This window comes from Mesoplodon densirostris, chromosome 15 (assembly GCF_025265405.1).
Source record: "Mesoplodon densirostris isolate mMesDen1 chromosome 15, mMesDen1 primary haplotype, whole genome shotgun sequence".
Taxonomy (NCBI): domain Eukaryota; kingdom Metazoa; phylum Chordata; class Mammalia; order Artiodactyla; family Ziphiidae; genus Mesoplodon; species Mesoplodon densirostris.
Window position 1 is genome coordinate 18,938,994 of NC_082675.1, and position 19,729 is coordinate 18,958,722.

General features: G+C 49.0%; 1 protein-coding gene across 1 annotated transcript in view; it reads right to left on the reverse strand.

Annotated features, from left to right (window-relative positions):
• Positions 1-19,729, reverse strand: part of WSCD2 (WSC domain containing 2) — a 43,679-nt gene that overhangs the window by 7,586 nt on the left and 16,364 nt on the right. The window contains exons 4-6 of the mRNA XM_060119233.1: positions 8,749-8,870; positions 5,607-5,781; positions 1,099-1,263 (exon numbers count right to left, since the gene is read on the reverse strand). Of these exons, the coding sequence (XP_059975216.1) occupies positions 1,099-1,263; positions 5,607-5,781; positions 8,749-8,870 (462 nt within the window). The remainder of the gene's footprint in view (positions 1-1,098; positions 1,264-5,606; positions 5,782-8,748; positions 8,871-19,729) is intronic.

The following is a 19,729-nucleotide window of genomic DNA, read 5'->3' on the forward strand; positions in this document are numbered from 1 at the left end:
ACAGACATGGGTCCAACCTGCATTCTGCAGCTGAGCAGCCCAGCCAGCCTGGCCAAGATCACTGACCTAGTCAGGCAACATCCAGAAAGACTTCCTGGGAGAAGAGGTGCTTAGGCTGAGAACTGAAGGACTAGGAAGAATTTACCATCCCAAGTGAGGAGGGAAAGGTGGTGGGAACAGCAGGTGCAAAGGTCCTGTGGTGGGTGGGAAGAAATGTGTCGCACATGAGCGACTGGTACAGGAGAGCAGAGGGCAAGAGGGGGTTGTGATGAAGAGTTTTAGTACTGGACCAGAAAGACTACACAGCCCTTAAAAGGAACTAAGCAAAAGGAAGGAGGGACCTGATCAGGTTCTCATTTCAAAAGCTGAGGAACTGAAAGACGTTCTGGGTAGCTGGAGGATGCCTCTATAGCACCGACTCTGTGCTGGACACTGTTCTGAGCCCTTTTCATGTAGTAGACAACTGATCTTTTCAATAATCCTTTGTGGGTTTTATTTGATAGATGATGAAACTGAGTCCCAGGGAGAGCAAATAACTTGCCCAAGTTACAGAGCTAGCGAGAGGCAGAGCTAAGGTTCAAAGCTAAGCCATCCTGCCGCCCAAGACTGTGCTCTTCTCCATCTTGGCCTCCCATGCCCATGAGAGTTAAGGCATTTGGATGGGCTCTTCAAAGCCAGTTAGAATGCTAATGTATCAATACTAGACCTCCAAGATACTGGCTGTGTTTCCAACTCAAATGAGTGATCTGGGACATCGTGTCACCTCTTTGGGCTTCAGTTTCCTGTATGAGGTGCCCAGCATACAGTAAGTGCTGAAGGAATGACTTAAATGGAGGGAAGGTCCCAGGCACATAGTAGGTGCTTGATAAGTGTCTAATGTTGACGGAAGCAGGTGAGGTACCCAGGACATGATACTCAGGAAATGTTTGTGGGATGTAAGTGAAGGGAAGGTCCTAAGCACATAGTAGGTCTCGATAGACATGCCCAGGTGAGCTGAGCAGCACATAGTAGGTGCTCAGGAAGGGGTATTCCCATGCCCTCCCAGGGCGTCCTTCCTGAGCTCCTGCCCCCGTCCCCTGTTCCCCTCTGCCTCCTCACCTTTGTTGTAGAGAGAACCGTCGAAGTAGTAGCTGCCGGTGTAGAAGCCGGTGGCCAGCTCGATGAGGTGGCGAGCCCACGTGTTGCCGGCACCTGGGAAGCTGGCCAGAGCGATGAGCTGCTTGGACTTGGCTGGAAGGAACCTTCTGTCCATGCAGCGGTTGTCTGCAAAGGGCAGGGCACAGACAGGGGTCAGTGGCAGGGACACATCAGAAGGAGACTGTTCAGAAGGAACCAGGGTGTGAGTCCCATCCCTCCCACTTCCCAGCTGTGCGACCCGGTGCTTTCTGGGCCTGTTTCCTCATTTAGAAATGGGAAAATGGTTATATGAGATAATATATGAAAAAGGATAAGCACATGGTAGGGATTCAATAAAAGTCAGCCAGGAGGAAGAGCCTTCTCTCCAGCCTCAGTTTCTCCCCTGTCCCAGTGAGTCTCTTATCACCCCCACACCTGCCTCCAGATTAAAACTCACAAATGCCATCCATCTGCATGGGACTGAGTCCAAGGTTTTTATCTTGACCTTCAAGCCCCGTGTGGCCTGGCCCTCGCATCCTCCCAGGCTCACGCCACCCACATGCTGGCCCCTCAAACTCCCCCACCTGCCAGCCACTTGGTTCTTTCACTGTCTCATCCGTGCTCTGTTCCTTCCTGACTTGGCAGCTTCAGGTGCACTGGTCCCTCAGCCTTCACTGCCTCCTACCTGCCTTTGACTGCTTATTATCCTGCTCTCTGCTGAACTGGACCCTTCCTTCCTTCTTTCCTCCCTCCCTCCCTCCCTTCCTTCCTTCCCTCCCTCCCTCCCTTCCTTCTCTGACTCCCTGGGCTATCATTAGTGTACTATGTCCATCTCTCTCGTATTACTTTCTGCTACTGTAATTCAAACAATTATTTGTTTAGTCAGAAACCCTGCCCATATTGTCCTTTGCTGATTCCCTGGCACTTTCCATACTATCTGGCATCCATCTAACCATCCATTTACCCATCCATCCATCCATCCATTCATCCAAGAAACATTTATTATCCTTATTTGCTTTCTCACAATAGCCCTTCAAGGGAAAAGTTTGAAGTCCTAAATTTAAATTCCAATTCTGCCACCTCCTTGCTGGGTAACCTTGGAAAAATGATGGATCTGAATAAACCTCGGTTTCCTCACCTGTAAAATGGGAATGCTAATAATGATGACATCCTGGGGGTTGGTTAGGAGGGTTAGAAGGGAGAATGGGTGTTGAGTGTTAACACAGGGCTCACATGCTGTGAGCTCTTAGTATTGATGCTGCTAGCCAGAGACCAGGTCTCTTCCCCGCCATGCATGTTTAATCTGTTTGTTCAGAGGAGAGCAGATTTTGGAAAAAAACAAACCAGAAAGCATCTTTATCAAGCCAAGTAGGTGTCTGGGAATGGTTTTCATGGGAACACATTGCAAAAAGGGGCCTATATGCAAAACGTTCTGGAGAGTGGTTATGTTTTATATTTTGACAGGGGTGTGGATTTCATAGGACCCACCCAGTTGGCATCAAATAGTACACTTAAAATTTGTGCATTTCGCTCTATGTAAATGCTACTTCAAAAAATCATAGGCAAATATTGAATTATAATTAGTGATATGCAGACTGAAGTGTAATGATGTTTGCAACTTACTCCGAAATGCATCCAAAAATAAAAATTGAGGGATGGAGAAATGGAGAGATGTATGATAAAGTAAACAGAACAAAATGTTGACAGATGTAAAATCTGTAGGATAAGTCTAGCAGGTTCACTGTGTAATTCTTTCCATTTTTTTCTGGAGGTTTGACATTTTTTCATAATAAAATGTTGGGAGAGAGAAAGAACCTGGCCCCTCAATTTCCCCTGAAAACAGAGTTCTCCATTCAAATACTGCCTGGGCGGCGAGGATAAAGGTGGTTATTTTCAGCACTAAAAAGGAAGTTTATTTGGTTCTTAAGCTCCACAAATCGAAATAGATGCTGGAGGCAGTGTTGTATATAGTTTTGGAATCAGACAGACCTGTGTTTCGATCTAGGATGATCATGGCCTAGTTGTGTGACACTGAACAAGGCTCTTCACCTCTCTGAGCCTCAGTTTCCTCACCTGTAAAGTGGGGCTAATAAACCTTACAGGATTAGATGGATAATGCCTGTGAAGTATTTGCAGTATATGTTGAGAAGCTGAGATTAAGAGTGCAGGCTCAGGGGCTTCCCTGGTGGCGCAGTGGTTGAGAGTCCGCCTGCCGATGCAGGGGACATGGGTTCATGCCCCGGTCTGGGAAGATCCCACATGCCGTGGAGCAGCTGGGCCCGTGAGCCATGGCCGCTGAGCCTGAGCGTCTGGAGCCTGTGCTCTGCAACGGGAGAGGCCACAACAGTGAGAGGCCCGCGTACCACAAAAAAGGAAAAAAAAAAAAAAAGAGTGCAGGCTCAGGACCCAGGTTGCCTTGGTCTGAATCCCAACTCTGTTCTGTCCTAGCTGTGTGACTCTGGCCAAGCTACTCAACCTCTCTGTGCCGAGTTGCCATATTTGTAAAATGGTAATAATAACAGCACCTATGTCATTGGACTGTTATGAGGATTAGATGAGTTACTTCAGTCTGAAGAGCTTAGACAGTACCTGGCACACAGTAGGTACTCAATAAATGGCAGCCATCGTGGACCAGACTCTTGGCAGCCTCATGAACCACATGACTCTCAAGCCACCCCAGTGTGTAGGGCCTGCAAGTGTGACATGGGAAATTGAACACCAGTAAAGGCCTGGGGCCAGGCACTGGGAATGAGCAAACCCATCAATCAGGGGCTATTGAAAAGGCTCCAGTGTCGGTTCTGTCCACATCAAAGCTGTTCATGGTCAGGGGATAATTAAGCTGTGTATGACCCTTCCCCAAGCTGGGGTAACACCATTCTGCACAGAGTAACCAACACTTCCTGGAAACTAACAAACACTCATCCTTCCTCACCAGAGTGTAAATAACGCCAAGGGCCACACTGGCTAAAGACATTTCTGCTCACTGGGCTCTTAGCAATATTCAGCTGCCATGGAAGCAGCCGCAGTTGGCCACCACTGGTACCCCCATCAGGCCAAACAGGGGACGGGCTGTTGGTGAAGCTGCCACTAGCTCTTACAGCACCTTTGTAAAAATCAGATCAAGGTTCCCTCCCCTTCCTCTGGGCAGATGTGCTGCCATCCAGAGTGCACGGCATGACAGGCAGAGCACAGGCTGGTTTTCAGGCATTACTTTTCGTCTAGGTTATGCCTGTGCAGTGCTCAACCTGCCCGACCATATATGGCAGCCTAGTTCCTGGGAGATGAAGAGGAGGTCTAGCCCAGTGGTGTTTTGTTAGCTCTCCAGGCTTCAGAGGGTGCGGGGAGTGTCCTTGGCACTGTGGGCAGAGGTTTCTAGCAGGGGCTTTGGAGTCAGAGACCTGAAAGCAAATCACTCTTGTAGATGTGTGATTATGGCCAGTTCTCAATCTCTCTGAGTCTTGGTTCTCCCATCTGTAAAATGGGGATGGTATCATCCTGATCATAGGCTTACTGTGGGCTTCCCATCATTAAATGAGATGAAGCTTGGCGTAGGACTGCACATCATAGGTGGACAGTTTTTTCAGATATTGGGGTAATCCTTCACCTTTGGGCTGAGCATCCCAGCAAGGCACCTTTCCAAGTGCCACCACCCTTCATGATGCCTCCATCAGGAGAAAAGATTTCCATCTAGAAATATTATAAACACCATGACCTCAGGCAAGTCCTTTACCTGTGCTGAGTCTCAGTTTCCCTACCTGTAAAGTAGGCATAATGACTATTCCTGCCTCACAGGAAAGCTGAGGGGAATCAGTGAGAAAATGCATATGAAGGACTCAACACTGAGTCTGGCACAAAGAAAGTCCCTAAGTGCCACCATCATCACCACCACCACCACCATCTTCATCACAGTCTGGTACCCCAATAGATGGAAGAGGAGATAAACATTGAGTGTGGGTTCCACCAGCAAAGGAAGAAGGATAAAAGTGGAAAGGATGAGTGAGACAGAGAAAGAGAAGAAAAAGTTACAGGTAGATGTGCAGAATCCTAGAATTGGAAGGCTAACCATCTACAGCTTCATTTTACAGATGGAGGAACTGAGGCCCAGAAAGGGGACATGACTCGCCCAGGATCATGCAGTGGGTCTGTGTTGAAGACCCAATTCTCCGACTCCCAGATCAGATGTTTTCCCTTTCAATCTCACAGCCCCCATTACAGGAAGAGTCACCAAGGGGGTCTTCAGTATAAGGGATAGAGATGAAGGTTTTCAGAACCATCCCCCTTGCCAGGGGTCCTCCCTCCATTGCCCATGCAGGATCTCTAAGCCTGGCTACGCTCACCAGCCCTGCCTCTGCCCTCTGCCCTCTGCTCTCTGGCCTGCACAGTTCTCTTGCTGACAGGCTGGCTGGAATGGACTGGCTGGAGCATCTCTGGGAGGGAGGCCGCTGGGAGAGCTTCTGGGGGCCTGCTGGGTCGGGGGGGACCTGGCTTACCTTGGACCTGCGTCTGATACACAATGAAGTAACTGGGTGTCCCGCAGCTCTCAAACTCCTCCGCGCTGCACTTCTGGGCACAGAGCTGTTCGTCCTCTCTCTCGTGGAGGGGAAATCGCGTAGTGGGGAAGCCACAGTGGCAGGCAGTGCCTGCAAGGGCTGCCAGTGGGTACTCCTGGGGATGAAGCAGGAGAGGAAAGAGAAGAGAGTCACCAAATCCCTGGACAGCCCAGACTCTGGATGCAGAACAGGATTTGCGTTCCAATCGTCCCCTTCTCAATCACTCTCTCCAACTCAAGGGTCCCCAAGCTTCATCAGCAAGATTTTGCCCTATCTGCGTACCTCCTGTACTGTTATATTTTCCAGCTTTTTTGAGGTATAATTAAGTAAATAATTGCATCTATTTAAGATGTGCGACTTGATGTTTCAATGTATGTATACATTGTGAAATAATCACCACAATCAAGGTAGTCAACACACCCATCACCTCACATAATTACCATTTTCTTTTTTGCTTTCCTGTACTATTATTCATTTACTTGTTTCCTTTATGTGTCAAGTCACTTTTTAAAATTAATTTATATATATATATATATATATATAATTTTTGGCTGTGTTGGGTCTTCGTTGCTGTGCACGGGCTTCCTCTATTCAAAGGAAACTATATATTACTCCCAAAAGCAGTACTGGTAGAGAAGTATTATTTCCATACATTTCCATACTGTAAACCCCAATACTAGAGAAACAAAACCATGTGATTAAATTCTAACTAGGCACTCTGCCTGCCAAGAACTTGAGCCTGGGGTCAACTCTGTTTTTCCTGCAAAAGGGAGATTAGTTGAGGGGAGAGAGGTGTTAAAGATACTTTAGCACTGAAAAGCAGCTTTCTCCTGGAGGTCTTGAAAGAAAACTGAAAAAGAAAAGTTTTTCTTATGGCCATGCATTATACCAGAGTAAATCCTCTGTGTCTGACAGTGATATGAAGCCCATGCTTTGGGAAAAGCTGTCTGAATCCTTTCTTTTAAGCCGAAGAGGATGTTGATACCTACGTGTAGCCACAGTCTTTGCTGGGAGAGCTGCTCCTAATTGTTTTATTTGTTCTATGAAAGAGCTAAGTGGGGGCTGGCTGGACCTGAGACGTGGAGGGCAATGGACTGTCCTTTGTCCAATTTGCTTCTGCTCAGACCCATGAAGCAGAATTCTCCCTGGCAGTTGGTCCAGGAATAATCTGGTAACAAACCAAGGTCATACCACCGTGGCTGGTTCTGGTGAGCTTTGCCATGGTAGGTAGGTTTGGTTTATTTCTCACAGGTGTTAAATGTGAGCTACAGCACATAGCCAAAGATCAGAGAGATGCTGATACGCAGGTGGGTGAACCTGGGCTGTGACTGATGGTATTTTCTAGCTGGTGACCCATGTTGAAGCCTCCTCTGACACCCTAAGTCTTTGAGACCCTCCACCACTTGACACAAGCAGCTCTGGACCCCTGTCCACTTAATCCCCTCAATTTTCCTCCTGTGGTCCCCTAAGGAGATTAGAAGAAACCAGAAGAGGGAGGTTTGCAGCGGGGCCTTCCTGTCCCCACCCCCCCGCCCACGCAACCTGCCCACACCTTTGCTTCCCTCCAGTCCTATGTGCAGCTGGACCCTCTTCCATACTGGTTTGCCCTGTGACCTCACTGTCTTGTGTTTGTCCTCCACCTCCGGCTGATCTGTAGGTTCCTCCAGAGCCCTCAGGACAGAGGAATGTCCACCTGGAGGGGATGCCATGGGAGGGGGATTCCTGCCCAAGACAGAAAGCTGGACAAAAAGATGGTCAAACCTTCTTTGTTCTTATGAACATCGCCCCTGACCTTCCAGGATGCCTCTTGGGAGCAGAGCAAGCACTCAGGAAATGCTTGGTGACTTGAAGTGGCCTGGCTGCCCTTGAATGGTTCCTGGAAGCCTCTCTGTGGGGTCTCTAGGGTAGCTCAGAAGTCAAGAGAATAGATTTGGCATCAGTCCCAGTTCTGACACTTGCTTGCGCTGTGAGCTTGGGCAAGTGACTTCATCTGTCTGAGCCTTGGTTTTGTCATCTGTGAAATGGGGATGAAAATTCCCAACACCTAGCTTTGTTGTGAGAGGGAAACTGTGTGACCCGTGGGGCAGAGGGCTGCATGGAGGAGGTGCTCAGTAAGTGGCAGTTTCTATGATGATCCTTTCAGTCTTCCTGAGACATGCTTTGTGAATTAGGAGCCTTGATAAAAGAAAAGCCAAGCAGGATGAGTCAGAGCAGGTGGGGGCATTCAGCAGTTGGGGTGCACGCTGAGCACCCAGGAAGAGCCACAAAGTTGGCCCCCAGCAAATGCCAGCATCATGGAGGATAGATAAAGACCATATCTTGTTGACTTTGCACGCCCAGCACTGAGCACAGGGGCCTGGCACAAAGCAGGTTCTCATCAAATATTAGCTGAGTGAATGAATGAAATGGGCAACCCCCTTCTTGTGGTTGGGGAGGGGTGGTTCTCCTTTGGACCCTCGTGTAATTAGCTCACCTTGAGTGAAGGAGGGAGCTCCTCAGGCATCACTGAATGCCAGCGATGAGCCTAGCTCTGTGCTGGGTATTGGGAGTGGTCACAAAATGTTTTAGGCCACAGTCTCTACTCTTGTGGTGTTCCCTGTCTGGCTTGGGAGGAAGGATAAACAGTCACCCATCAAGGATCTCAGGCTGAGAAAGGATCAGCCAGTTGGATCATCCAGTCCAACTGCTATCCAATGTCCAAAGTTCCGTATGCCACACCAGCCCTGCCTCTGCTTGCATACCTCCAGTGACGGGGAACTCACTCTGTCCCAAGGTGGGATTGTCCTTGCCTTTACCTGGCAATCTTCTACTCATGCTTCTAGGCCCAGTTCACATGTGGCCGTCATTCCTGAGCAGTCCTCACTATTAGAACAAACACACTTCTTTGGAGGGAAAGAAATGGGCCCTCTGTAACTCCTACCCTTTGGATCCACATGAAACAGTCACATCCCCCCCATGTCACAGATCACAGTAATGACCTCTCTCATCCCAGTTGGGCTGCTGCTCCTCCAGCCAAGCATCCCATTCCTCCAGCTGTTCCACACCACCCTCCCCAGAGTTCCGTGCCCAGAACTGAGCTCACCTTCTCTGTGCAAAGGTCCACACACTTGTCCACAGACATGTTGGGCATGGCAGCCGTCACGGGCAAGGCCAGGGAGAGGTTGTCGGGCCTGCGGAAGCAGCCTCGGAAGACTGCACTTCCATCTGGAGAGACAGAGGGAAAAGAACTAGTCAGATGTAGGCTGGGAGAACCACCTTCAGAAGGAAGCACTTATAAATTGAAGTCCAGGGAAGGCAAGAGTCTCGCCCAAGGTCAGGCAGTGAGCCACAGAGGAGACCCATGAGCTAGAAAATTCAAAGAATGTCCTCAACCCTGGCATCTCTGTCAACAACACAGGTCACTGAGATGTTCTTTTTTTTTTTTTTTCTTTTTTCTTTTTGCGGTATGCGGGCCTCTCACTGTTGTGGCCTCTCCCGTTGCGGAGCACAGGCTCCGGATGCGCAGGCCCAGCGGCCATGGCTCACGGGCCCAGCCGCTCCGTGGCATATGGGATCCTCCCAGACCGGGGCACGAACCCGTATCCCCTGCATCGGCAGGCGGACTCTCAACCACTGCGCCACCAGGGAGGCCCCTTGGTCACTGAGATGTTCTTGCTGGGCCATATAATCCCCTTTTCTTTGTCACCATTCCTATGTCTTGCTTTCCCATTCTTGGTGGTAGCAACTTTTCATTTAGGGAAATGATAGATGCCATGGAGGATTTTCGTGATCTCATCAGGAGAGGGTTGGGCATTTGAGGATGGAGGAAAGCAAAGGGTCCAGAGCTCTCCTGCCCCTCCTTCCAGCACTGGGGTGCCCCCCTCCCTCCCATTGTCCTGGGCTTTAGGGGAAAAACCGGGGCCTCGGGAGTCTCTGCCCCACTCAGTGCTCTAAGGGACTGATTTGTTGGAGAGATTCCCTTTAAGATAACCTAACCTGGAAACATCCCAGCTATGCAACAGAAAATTCAGAAGACGTTGCTATCTCTTTAATATAAGTCATCCTCAAAACAATACTCAGAGATGTCGTCTTCAGCTGGGTTTACTTGAAGCCGAACCTGAGACAATGTTTTATGGCTTCTCAGGAGAAGCAGGACAGGACAGGGGAGGAGCTAAGTAAGCATGTGATCTTGGCTGGGTCCCACCTCCAGCCTGGAGGGTAAACTACCACAGAGTTGGTCCCACTTTAAGGAAAGGGGCCGACTTTGGCCCTATGTGCCGCCCTCCCCAACGTCTGTCATTTGGAAGGCTGCTGGGGCAAGGGTCATTTTTCAGACAAGGGGGCAGATGTGAGCCATTGGTGGTAAAGAGGATTTGGGTGGGTACCCTTTGCATCCATCACAGGTGTACACAAAGACTTATCAATAAGGATGCTCATTGCAGCATTTATTTAAATTAACAGGTGAAAGACTGGAAGCAACCCTGCTGTCCAACAATGAAGTACTGGACAAATAAAATAGGGAATGACAACACAGTGGGGTTCTATGCCCCATCAAAAATAATGATGTTAAAGGTTACTTTAAAGAGATGAAGATGTGTTCAAGATAGAATGTTAAATAAAAACTGAGACCATGAAACTCCACATGTTATAAAATATCAATTGTGTCTGCAAATTATCTCTCAGTGTAAATCTCTGGAGGGACATAGACTAATACGTTAACAACCATGGTTATCTCTTAATAGCAGGTGTGATGGTTAAGTTTTGTGTCAACCTGGTGAGGCTATGGTGCCCAGTTGTTTGGTCAGACATTGGTCTAGGTGTTGCTGTCACGGTTTTTTTGAAGATAGGATAAATATCTACAGTTAGTTGACTTTAAGGAGACTTAAAAGAGATTTCCCTCTAAAACGTAGGTGGGCCACATCCAATCAGCTGAAAGGATGAGGGGAAAAAACGAGGTTTCCCAGAGAAGAAGGAATTCAGCCTCTGGATGTCAGGCTTGCCAGCCTCTGCAACTGCATGAGCCAATTCCTTAAATCAATCTCTTAATTTATATATTTGCATATATCTTACTGGTTCTGTTTCTCTGGAGAACTCTGATAGGATATAGGCAATTTTTATTTCCACCTTTTTGTAAAACTCTTTTCTAACTTTTTCGAGAGTGCATAGCTATTTTTTAATGTAATAAAAACAAATTTTAAAAAATTATAAGTGGCCCCGTCAAATTTATCTAAAGACTCATGGTGCCCATTTTAAATTGGGTTCCACTGTTCTCAAATCTGAGCTGTATACACTTTTCTAGAAGCACAGCTTTCACATAAAATAAAGGACACTGTTGATGCAGTGAATCAAATCAGGAGCGCAAAAGTAGGTGCCATTTACGGAGCACCTACTATATGTGATCCACTCTTCTGAGAACTTTGCGAATGCCATCTCATTTTACCTTCCTGGGAACTCTGCAGGGTCCATAGTAAACTCTCATTTTACGGATGAGAGACACAGGGCTTAGAGAGGGGAGTTTATGTGACAATACTAGGGACCCACTGTTAGCGAAAACGTGCTAAGGATTATCTCAGAAAGACAATGCCAATCCTTGGGGAAAAGTGAAGCAAGCTACAAAAATCAACAACTCTGATACAACTCTTTCTTCCCCTGCACAGTCCTGGGTTGGGGAAGGTCTCAGATCCCCCAGGGTGGTGGGAGAGGGCTCCAGGAAGGAGCCCTCTTTTTTTTTTTTTTAGCATATACGTATATATCTATATTTAAGTGCAGAGAAAAGGATATGAAATTACTCCCCGGGCAGAAGGATGGTGGAGGAGGGGGGAGGGAGTCTAGGAATGAAAATTTTAAATCTCAGCTGTCAAAGGCACCCTAGTGATTACCTCTACCACCTGGCACCCCGTAGCCTGAAAGTGCTCATCGTGGAGGCAAATCTAGCAAGCTGAGAAGACATCTGGAATTGGGTTAAATGACTGATTTCCGGAGCATGCTGCAGGCTCCCGCCACCCAGCACCATCTCCTCCATTCCCCACCTCTCACTCCAGGCTGCTGCGAGAGGCTGGTGAGAAGTGATGGTGGTGGACGCTGTGGTCCAGGCCTCAGTTTCCCCACATGTAAATGATAGGGAGGGGGTTAGACTATGCAGTCTCTTCTGTACAGGACAGTCCTCCATCCCCCAAATGAGGAATGGCCAGACCCCAAATGGCACTAGTATCCCGTGGGGGAACACGGGACAGTCTCCCATCCCGTGGCCCAGGATGTACCGAGGGATGCGCCATTTCATCGATCACCCTGAGGAAGACTTAATGATGCTCAGAGAATGTGCCGTACGAGGTGAGGATGGGGAGTGGAGTCAGGCGTTTAAGCTAAAGGTTTACAGCAATGAGATGAGAAGCCGGATGCAGTGTGGACGAAACCTCACGTAACCAGAAAACGCAATTAGCTGGATGCCAATCAGGTCCCAGGGCAGAGACGCTGGCCTTACTCTCAGAAATAAGGGGACTCGCCTTTTCTCTTTAGACTCCACCAGTGCTTATTGAGCCTGCACGGATGCCAGGCTCCAAGCTGGGAGCTTTGGATCCACTGAATCTTCGCAGCAGCCATGAGCAGTAGCTGCCACGGCTGGCTCAAGGAGGCACTCTGGCTTCCAGGGTCACAAAGCTGTCTAAGGACAGAGTGAGGTCAAAGCCAAGTTGCTCTGTCTCCCAAGTCTATGCTTCTTCCAATAATAATAATGCTACTATGATCATTAGATGCTTATAGTCATATCATAACATCATTGCTATCATCACAGCCACCATATATGGGTCACGTGCTATCAGCCAGGAACTAGGTTCAACTGTTGACACGTGCGGCCCCGTTGAACCCTTGCATCATTCTGGTGGTATAAGGATCCCCACTTTTACAGATGGAGAAACTCAAGCCTCGGAGGGCTGAAACCGCTTGACACAAGTCACCCAGCTTATAAGAGGCAGAGCTGAGACTGGCATCTAAGTCTGAGATGCTTCCATTCTTGACGACCTTATCGAATGCTCTCGCCATACCAGGCACTGTGTAAGCACTTGATATACTTTATCCTCCTAATTCCTATAAAGAAAGTCTCACTCTCCCCATTATACAGAAGGGGAAACAGAGGCTCAGAGGGGTAAGTGACTTGCCTAAGGTCACATAGCTGACAACTAGCAGCATCTGGATTCTAACCTGGGAACATCTGAGCTCCGAGTCCTCACACTCTGGACTGTCCCTCTTTAAGGAACCACCCCCAGGCACTGTTTGAGCATTTTCAAAACACTGTGATATATATTCACTCCCCTTTGACCACTAATCATTCACAAAGGCTGTCGCTCTCTTTAAGCACCTAAAAATGCCTAGAACTTGACACTGAGTCTCCAGAAACATATTCAAGTTGTTAACCTGCCCCTTCCCCACCAGGACCCTATTCGAGGGACCATCTTATAATCCTCCTGGGTCCCAGCTGGGGCAATGGTTTTGGGGTTGAGGCCAAGGGAGGCCCCTTCAGGACTGGTGTGGTCCTGGGTACACTGTAGGGGTGCAAAGCCCACCACCTTTTATCTTATAGGGTGGATCCTTCCTGGAGCCCTTTCCCATCACCCTGGGGGGTCTGAGACCCTCCCTAACCCAGGACTGTGCAGAGGAAGACAGAGTTGTATCAGAAGGCGTTGGGGGTTTGGGGATACGTGTGGGTGTGAGGGAACCAATGGGGCAGGAGATGCAGACCATGAGGGTAGCTTGGGCCTGGTTGTAGTGAGGGTGTGTCTGGGAGGTGGGACACTTGTGCACAGTGTGTGTGACAGGGAGGCAGTGTGTGCATCTTGTGTGTGTGCACGTGCGTGTGTGTGACTGGGTTTGTGATGGTGTGAGTAGAGATCTACCTATTTGGGTGCATGGATACTGAGCTCTGAGACTACAAATGTGCCCCCGTGGACCTGGTTCATCCGAGTACACTTGGGTCTGTCCATGTGGGAGTCTAGGAACCTGTGTGAGCAGGTGTATGTCCACCTGCCTGCCTGGTTTCTTGACAGCGGGCACTGGGCTGTGGCTGTGTGCTTCGGGCTGTGACTGTATGGTTGTGCACTGGACCTCTACGGGATGAGTCTTATCAAGGGGAGGAGACATAATCTTGGATGCTCTCTCTGGGTTGCCTGGCAACCATGCACCAGAGAGAAGAGTTCCCCCTCTTCTACCAGAAGGCCTGGCTGAGCCTCAGCCAGCCTCCCACTGGACTGGCCCAATGCCACCAGGGTTGGGCATTTCCCAACAACCCCTGAACAGCCAGCACCCAGATTCGAACAAAAACTTTTGTCTCCTAAGTGCAAGGCCACTTCACGCTTGAGCCACACGAGAGAGCAGAACAGGAGGGGTAGGCCCCTCTGCTGGAGTCCAGCCCAGACTGAGCCTCTCCCCAGGATGTCAAGACCACAGAGACCCTTCTACCTGGAGCCCACAGACAGGTGCACTGTTGGTACCGGTCCAGGTCCTGCATATCACAGAACACCTTGCATATGGGTCTCTGTACAGGAGTGTGTGTGTCTGACTGTAGGCACGTGAGACCAGGAGTCCACCCATGGTAGTCTTTGGAGTCACCTGCGATTAGGGGCTCACCCTTGGATCCTCTTGGAGACGTGACCTTGAGTAACTGAGGGCACTGGGGTATCACTCAGGGCCCTGTGAACCCACAGGCTCTTCACCTAGGCCTCTGGCCAAATGCTCTGCCCTCCTATCACCCCCAACTGGATGCCTGTCTCTTGGGCCACATCAGCACGCATCTCCAGATGGCCTCGAGGGCCCAACTCTGACCCAGGGGCTCCAGAAGAGGCCATTTGGCCTGGCACCACACCAGAAGGCCATGGTACTTCCCAGGACCATGGCACTTCTCTGGACAAGCTGCCCTGGCCAAGGAGCAGAAGACCAGTGGCTCAGAGACACAAGTTCTAATCCTGACTTCGATTCTCCTCCCTGAAAGGTGGCGTCTTCACCTGTCAAACGGGCAGCTCTCCTCCACACAGTGCACACTGGCAGGTCCACCCTTCTTCACTGACCTTGGCATGTTTCCTCTCCTTTTGGAGGCTCAGTATTCTCATCTCTAAAATGGAGGCATAAATACTGGGTGGATCATTCAGAGACGGACATGAATGAGATTTGTCAGTACAGTGGAAGGGACAGGCAAAGGGCTGTGAATCTGTCTCCTTAGAGGAAGTAGAATTTCTACCCTGGCATCTCCCCAGATGATTTTCTCCTGCCTTCCTGGATGCCAGGAGTCCAGACTGCAAGTGTGGGAAGAGGAAGGAAGACTCTGTAAGCCCAGCTCTGCTGAGACAGGTCTCCCTTTGACATTTAAGCATCTGCTAATGAGTCCCTGACCCTCCCAGCTTAGAAAGCAGAGCTGAGCTGAATGTCCTGAATACCAAGTAAGGTGACGTTTTCAGAGGCCTTAAAGGGCCAGAGAGGGATCAGAAGCTGCTGCTGTGAGTCTCTCTTTGGTCAAGGTGTGCCCTGGGGTGGGGTGGGGGAGAGGAACAGGTTTGGGAAGTTAGTTCTAGGAGCAGTAAACCTGCTGGATGTGGGGTCTTCCTATAGTCCTATAGTCTTGCCCATTCTGCTTTTGGAGGGAAACCGCATGGATTCACAGAGAATTCTATGATGTCTAACGGGAAGGTCGGACTCCCAGGGATCTGGAGAACACTTTGGAGGCCACCTCTCTCTGCAGGTTGCTCTCCATGATGGCTTGGTGATTGGAGCACTGAGAACATGCACGGTGGCCAACACGTTGAATCCTCCTGCTACCCTCATTTCCTCCATCTGTAAAATGGGTTGGGTCACCGGTTCTCCACACCAGTGGTGAGAGGTTTTCTTTTCTCTTACGTCTGAAAACAAAAGAGAAGTGGCCAGCCTGGGTCCCTTGACCTTCCTAACACTCTTCCTGTGATACAAAGAATTTTGGACTTCCACAGCAGTAGGTAGATGCCTTCCTGTTTGCAGAAAAGCTCTCGTGCCCAGCAGAAAGGGCCTTGGTTTTGAATTCAGACAGACCTGGGTCAACAACTTACTTAGCTGTGTGTCCTTGGACTGAGCCTCGGTTTCCTCACCTGTATATGGGGATGATTATCTCTACCCTGCACAGGTGGGACAGAAGGCGATGCAGTGACATTCACAGTGCCTGAGACCTACCAGGATTCAGTCAATGTGTCTTCCTGCTCCTTCTTCATTGCTCGTTCATGATAGGTGAAGGGTGGCTAGATCGCAGGTAGGAGACACTATCAGTGCCCCATTAATACACTCCTGGCACTCACCATCCCAGTACAGGCTGACAGTGACCTACTGTAAACACCTAGGGTATGTGAGGGACAGACTGCACTTGCCAGGGAGTTAATCTCCCTGGGAGCCACCCTCAGCCAATGATGGGTGAACGCTGGAGGATAAATACTGCAGCTTCCTGCTCCTCCAATGGGACGTCTCTGAAGCACGCTCTCCAGCACCTCCCACAGCTCCCCAGTGGGATTAAGCCTCTTTGAGCATTCTTTTTTTTTTTTTTGCGGTACGCGGGCCTCTCACTGCTGTGGCCTCTCCTGTTGCAGAGCACAGCCTCCGGACACGCAGGCTCAGCGGCCATGGCTCACGGGCCCAGCCGCTCTGTGGCATGTGGGATCTTCCTGGACCGGGGCACGAACCCGTGTCCCCTGCATTGGCAGGCGGACTCTCAACCACTGCGCCACCAAGGAAGCCCCTTTGAGCATTCTTAATTCACAAGGGAAATCCTGCAGAGTTCAGAGTCACTGCTCTTCACAGCCTGTAGCCTGTGAGAATGGCACTCCCTGGAGTTGTGAGGTACACAGTCCGTGGACAATAGCAGCAGCCCTGAGTAGTGTCTTCCTAACGACCAACCCTTGCTGAAGAAGAGCAACAAAGGTAATAATAACAGCCGTTTACTGTATGTCGTTAGTGCTAAGTATGTTACACATATCACACCTCAATTAATCCTCACAACAACTTAAGAGGTAGAGGATGCTATTATCCTGTTTTGCAGGTGGAGACCCCGAGACGTAACAAGATTTGGTCACTTTTCCAGCTCATACAGCTAGTGGGGAGCAGAGTAGGGATTTGACCCCAATCTTACTTGACATCACATCCTAGGTTCCCACCTCTCTGCTCTTCTGCAGGAGGCCTGCCGAATTCCAACACGGTTGGGCTCCAGAGACCCCATGCCAGCCACCTGAATTTCCCAGAAACCCTCTGAGGCTCCACAGTAGGGGTCCAAGGATCACAAAAGCCCGTGCCCCACATTCTGATAATGTCAGCTCTTCATTGCCAGGCCAGCTGGGATGGTGCATGACCTCGGAAGCTTGGAGTTTTCACTAGCAAGAGGCGAGCAGAGCAACTGTTCATCAACTCCCTTTACTGGGGGCAGATGAAGAACATCCTGGAACCAGCTGCAAGTATCTCTGAAGTCCATAATCTCTTTGTTCTGGGGCTTCACAAAGATGAGGTAAATCCCACCAGGCATCAGCTTAAAGGCAGGCGTGGAAGAGTTCTCCTTGGTTTGAAAGAGGCCATCACCCCCCGGGTAATTAGGCCAAGCTCTACTGCATTAAAGATGCTGGTGAGGAGGAAAGGCAGTGAGCTGGGAGCTGTTAATGGCTACCTATAATCAGAGAGGGACTGAATTACACAAAGAGCCTAACTGTCCGAGGAGAATTCAAACCAGCTATTTTTAGGCATCACCAAAGGCTCCCATGAGCTGTTGGAAATTCAAATAGCTTGAGTTGGGTGCTACTCAGAGTGAACTGAGGAATTTTCATTTCGGGAAGGAGGGTGCATCACCACTACTCCATAACAGGCACTGTGCTATGTGCTTTCTCAATTTTATCTCACTTGGTGGTCAGAGCAATCTTTCAAGGTTGGAACTGTCCCCATTTTACAGATGAGGCATTTGAGGCTCAGACAGAATGAGTGGCTTGACCAAAATCAACACAGCAAGTAAGTGAAGGAGCTGGGATAGAAACAATGTCTGCCTGATTTCAAAATCTACAATCATTGCTCCCGTAGCCTTCCTGGATTATGGCTCATGGAGAAGAGCAAACTAATTCTCCCCCATCATCAAGCAGAGGGAGAAAAATTTTCTAGCTAACATCTCCTTGGCCCTACACAGCAGAACACATGAAGACCCATATGACTTATAAAATTCAGGGGTCCCAGGCATATATCAAGGGAAAGGAGGGGCCTCCAGGCCTGGCAAAGAAGGAGCTAGGCATAGCCCATGCATCCAATATGACTTTCCATGGTCATCTGAGGCTCCCCTCAGCAGAACTGGTTAAAATGGAGTATCAGTGAACAAAAAGTACAAGCATTGCACAACATTTCCCTTCTAACTTTCAAAGACAAAAAGTTGCCAGAACTAACAATAGTACACAAGAGTCACTATGTAAATTGTGATCCATAAGTCAAGATCTATTTTTTCAGTGATAACATGAGCTTCATAATACTTCCACCAAGATAGAAAAGAAAAAAACAAGAAGGAAAAGTGCTGAGTCCTGGGAGAGGCTGGTCTGCAGTCATGGGGGTTTTAGGCAGCACTAAAGGATGGTCAGCACCACGGACAGCCACCCACGGGACCCACACATATATTGTATATTTTGTGTAATTCTAATGAATCTTGCAATGCAAATCTTGCAAGAATCTTTCAGGCAAATGAAATCTCTTGCAACACCCTATAAAGCCATAATACTCTCAAGTCACCAGCAGGTCTCTGCCCCTGGGAGGAGAAGCTACACTTGCTGACACATTTAGCAAACTGCTGCGAAAAAATGTAATCCAACCAAGAAGGAAGTCCATTTCTCAGTTCTTTTGTAACAAGGGCAAAAAGTCCATGTGCCCAAGTGTCTGTGGCAAGAAAGAACAGCAGGGTGCCTGCAGACATTTGCTCTGCCAACCTTTTAATGCTCTCACTACTGTAGGAGCATTCCATCACCTCGGAAACATGTAGGCTGGCTCCCCACGCAAGGTGGACACCCCACCAGAGTGGTGCTTGGGCGATAATAAGCCTCCTTTGGATCTTCACAATCATTAAGAGTTCTGTGCCACTGCTCAGGGAAACACAATTAGGACACGGTGTTAATACAAACTAATGACTCTACAAATGGAATCTGGTTTCCACCATACCTGTTTCCTGGAGTGTTTGCTCATTGCCCTCCCTAATGTAATACATGCTAGTGTTGTGTGCCAGTGGAAGGCCTCCCTTTCTGACTTATTTGTGTATAAATCAGATCTCAGGAATGGGAAGCCACTGAGTCAGAACAAAGGCACTGGATATTCTGTATTGTGTAGAGTCAGGACGCAGGGCAGAAGGAGAGGTTAGGGGTCAAGGAAGAAAGGAGGTAAGTTAAATCCAAGGAACACTCCCAAAAGAGAGGCAATGGGGTCCAAAATCCAATACAAGAGGTCAAGGTGCCTACAGCACTATATAGAGTTAGCATTCAAACTAGGAGTCAGAGACCTGGGTTCCAGCCTATGCTCAGTCCCTAAGGAGTGCTGTGGCCTTGGAAAAATCATGCCTGTCCATCATCTCTAGAAATTACCTCTCAGCTTTTGCACACTCTATTCCCTCTGCCTAGATTTCTCCCCCACCCTTTGGCAATTTCTTGAATCTGGATATCCTCCTCTTTTACACCAGGCAAAATCCTATGCATCTTTCAAGGCCTTAATCAGTCACCCCTCTTCTGTGGAGCCTCCCACAGGGCTGTTCAATTTAGCCAATTGTGCTGTCTGGGTCTCAGTTTCTAAAGCTGTAAAAGGAAGCATCAGTGAGGAAGGTGCTTCCAACAGGTCATTCAAAACATCACCTTTGATGATCCTTTTGTTCATGGCTGAATACACGACTCTCCCTTTCACCTGGAAATCTCACAATGAGATTCAGCTCAAATGTTGCTCCCGTGGCTCCTATATATAACCCCCGTGCTTGAACAGATCCCACTCATCTTGGGTCTGTCTCTCCACTAGATGGTGATCTCCTTGAGGGCAGGGACTGTGCTTTATTCCCCATTGTCCTCTCCATGCCTAGTACACATGGGAGC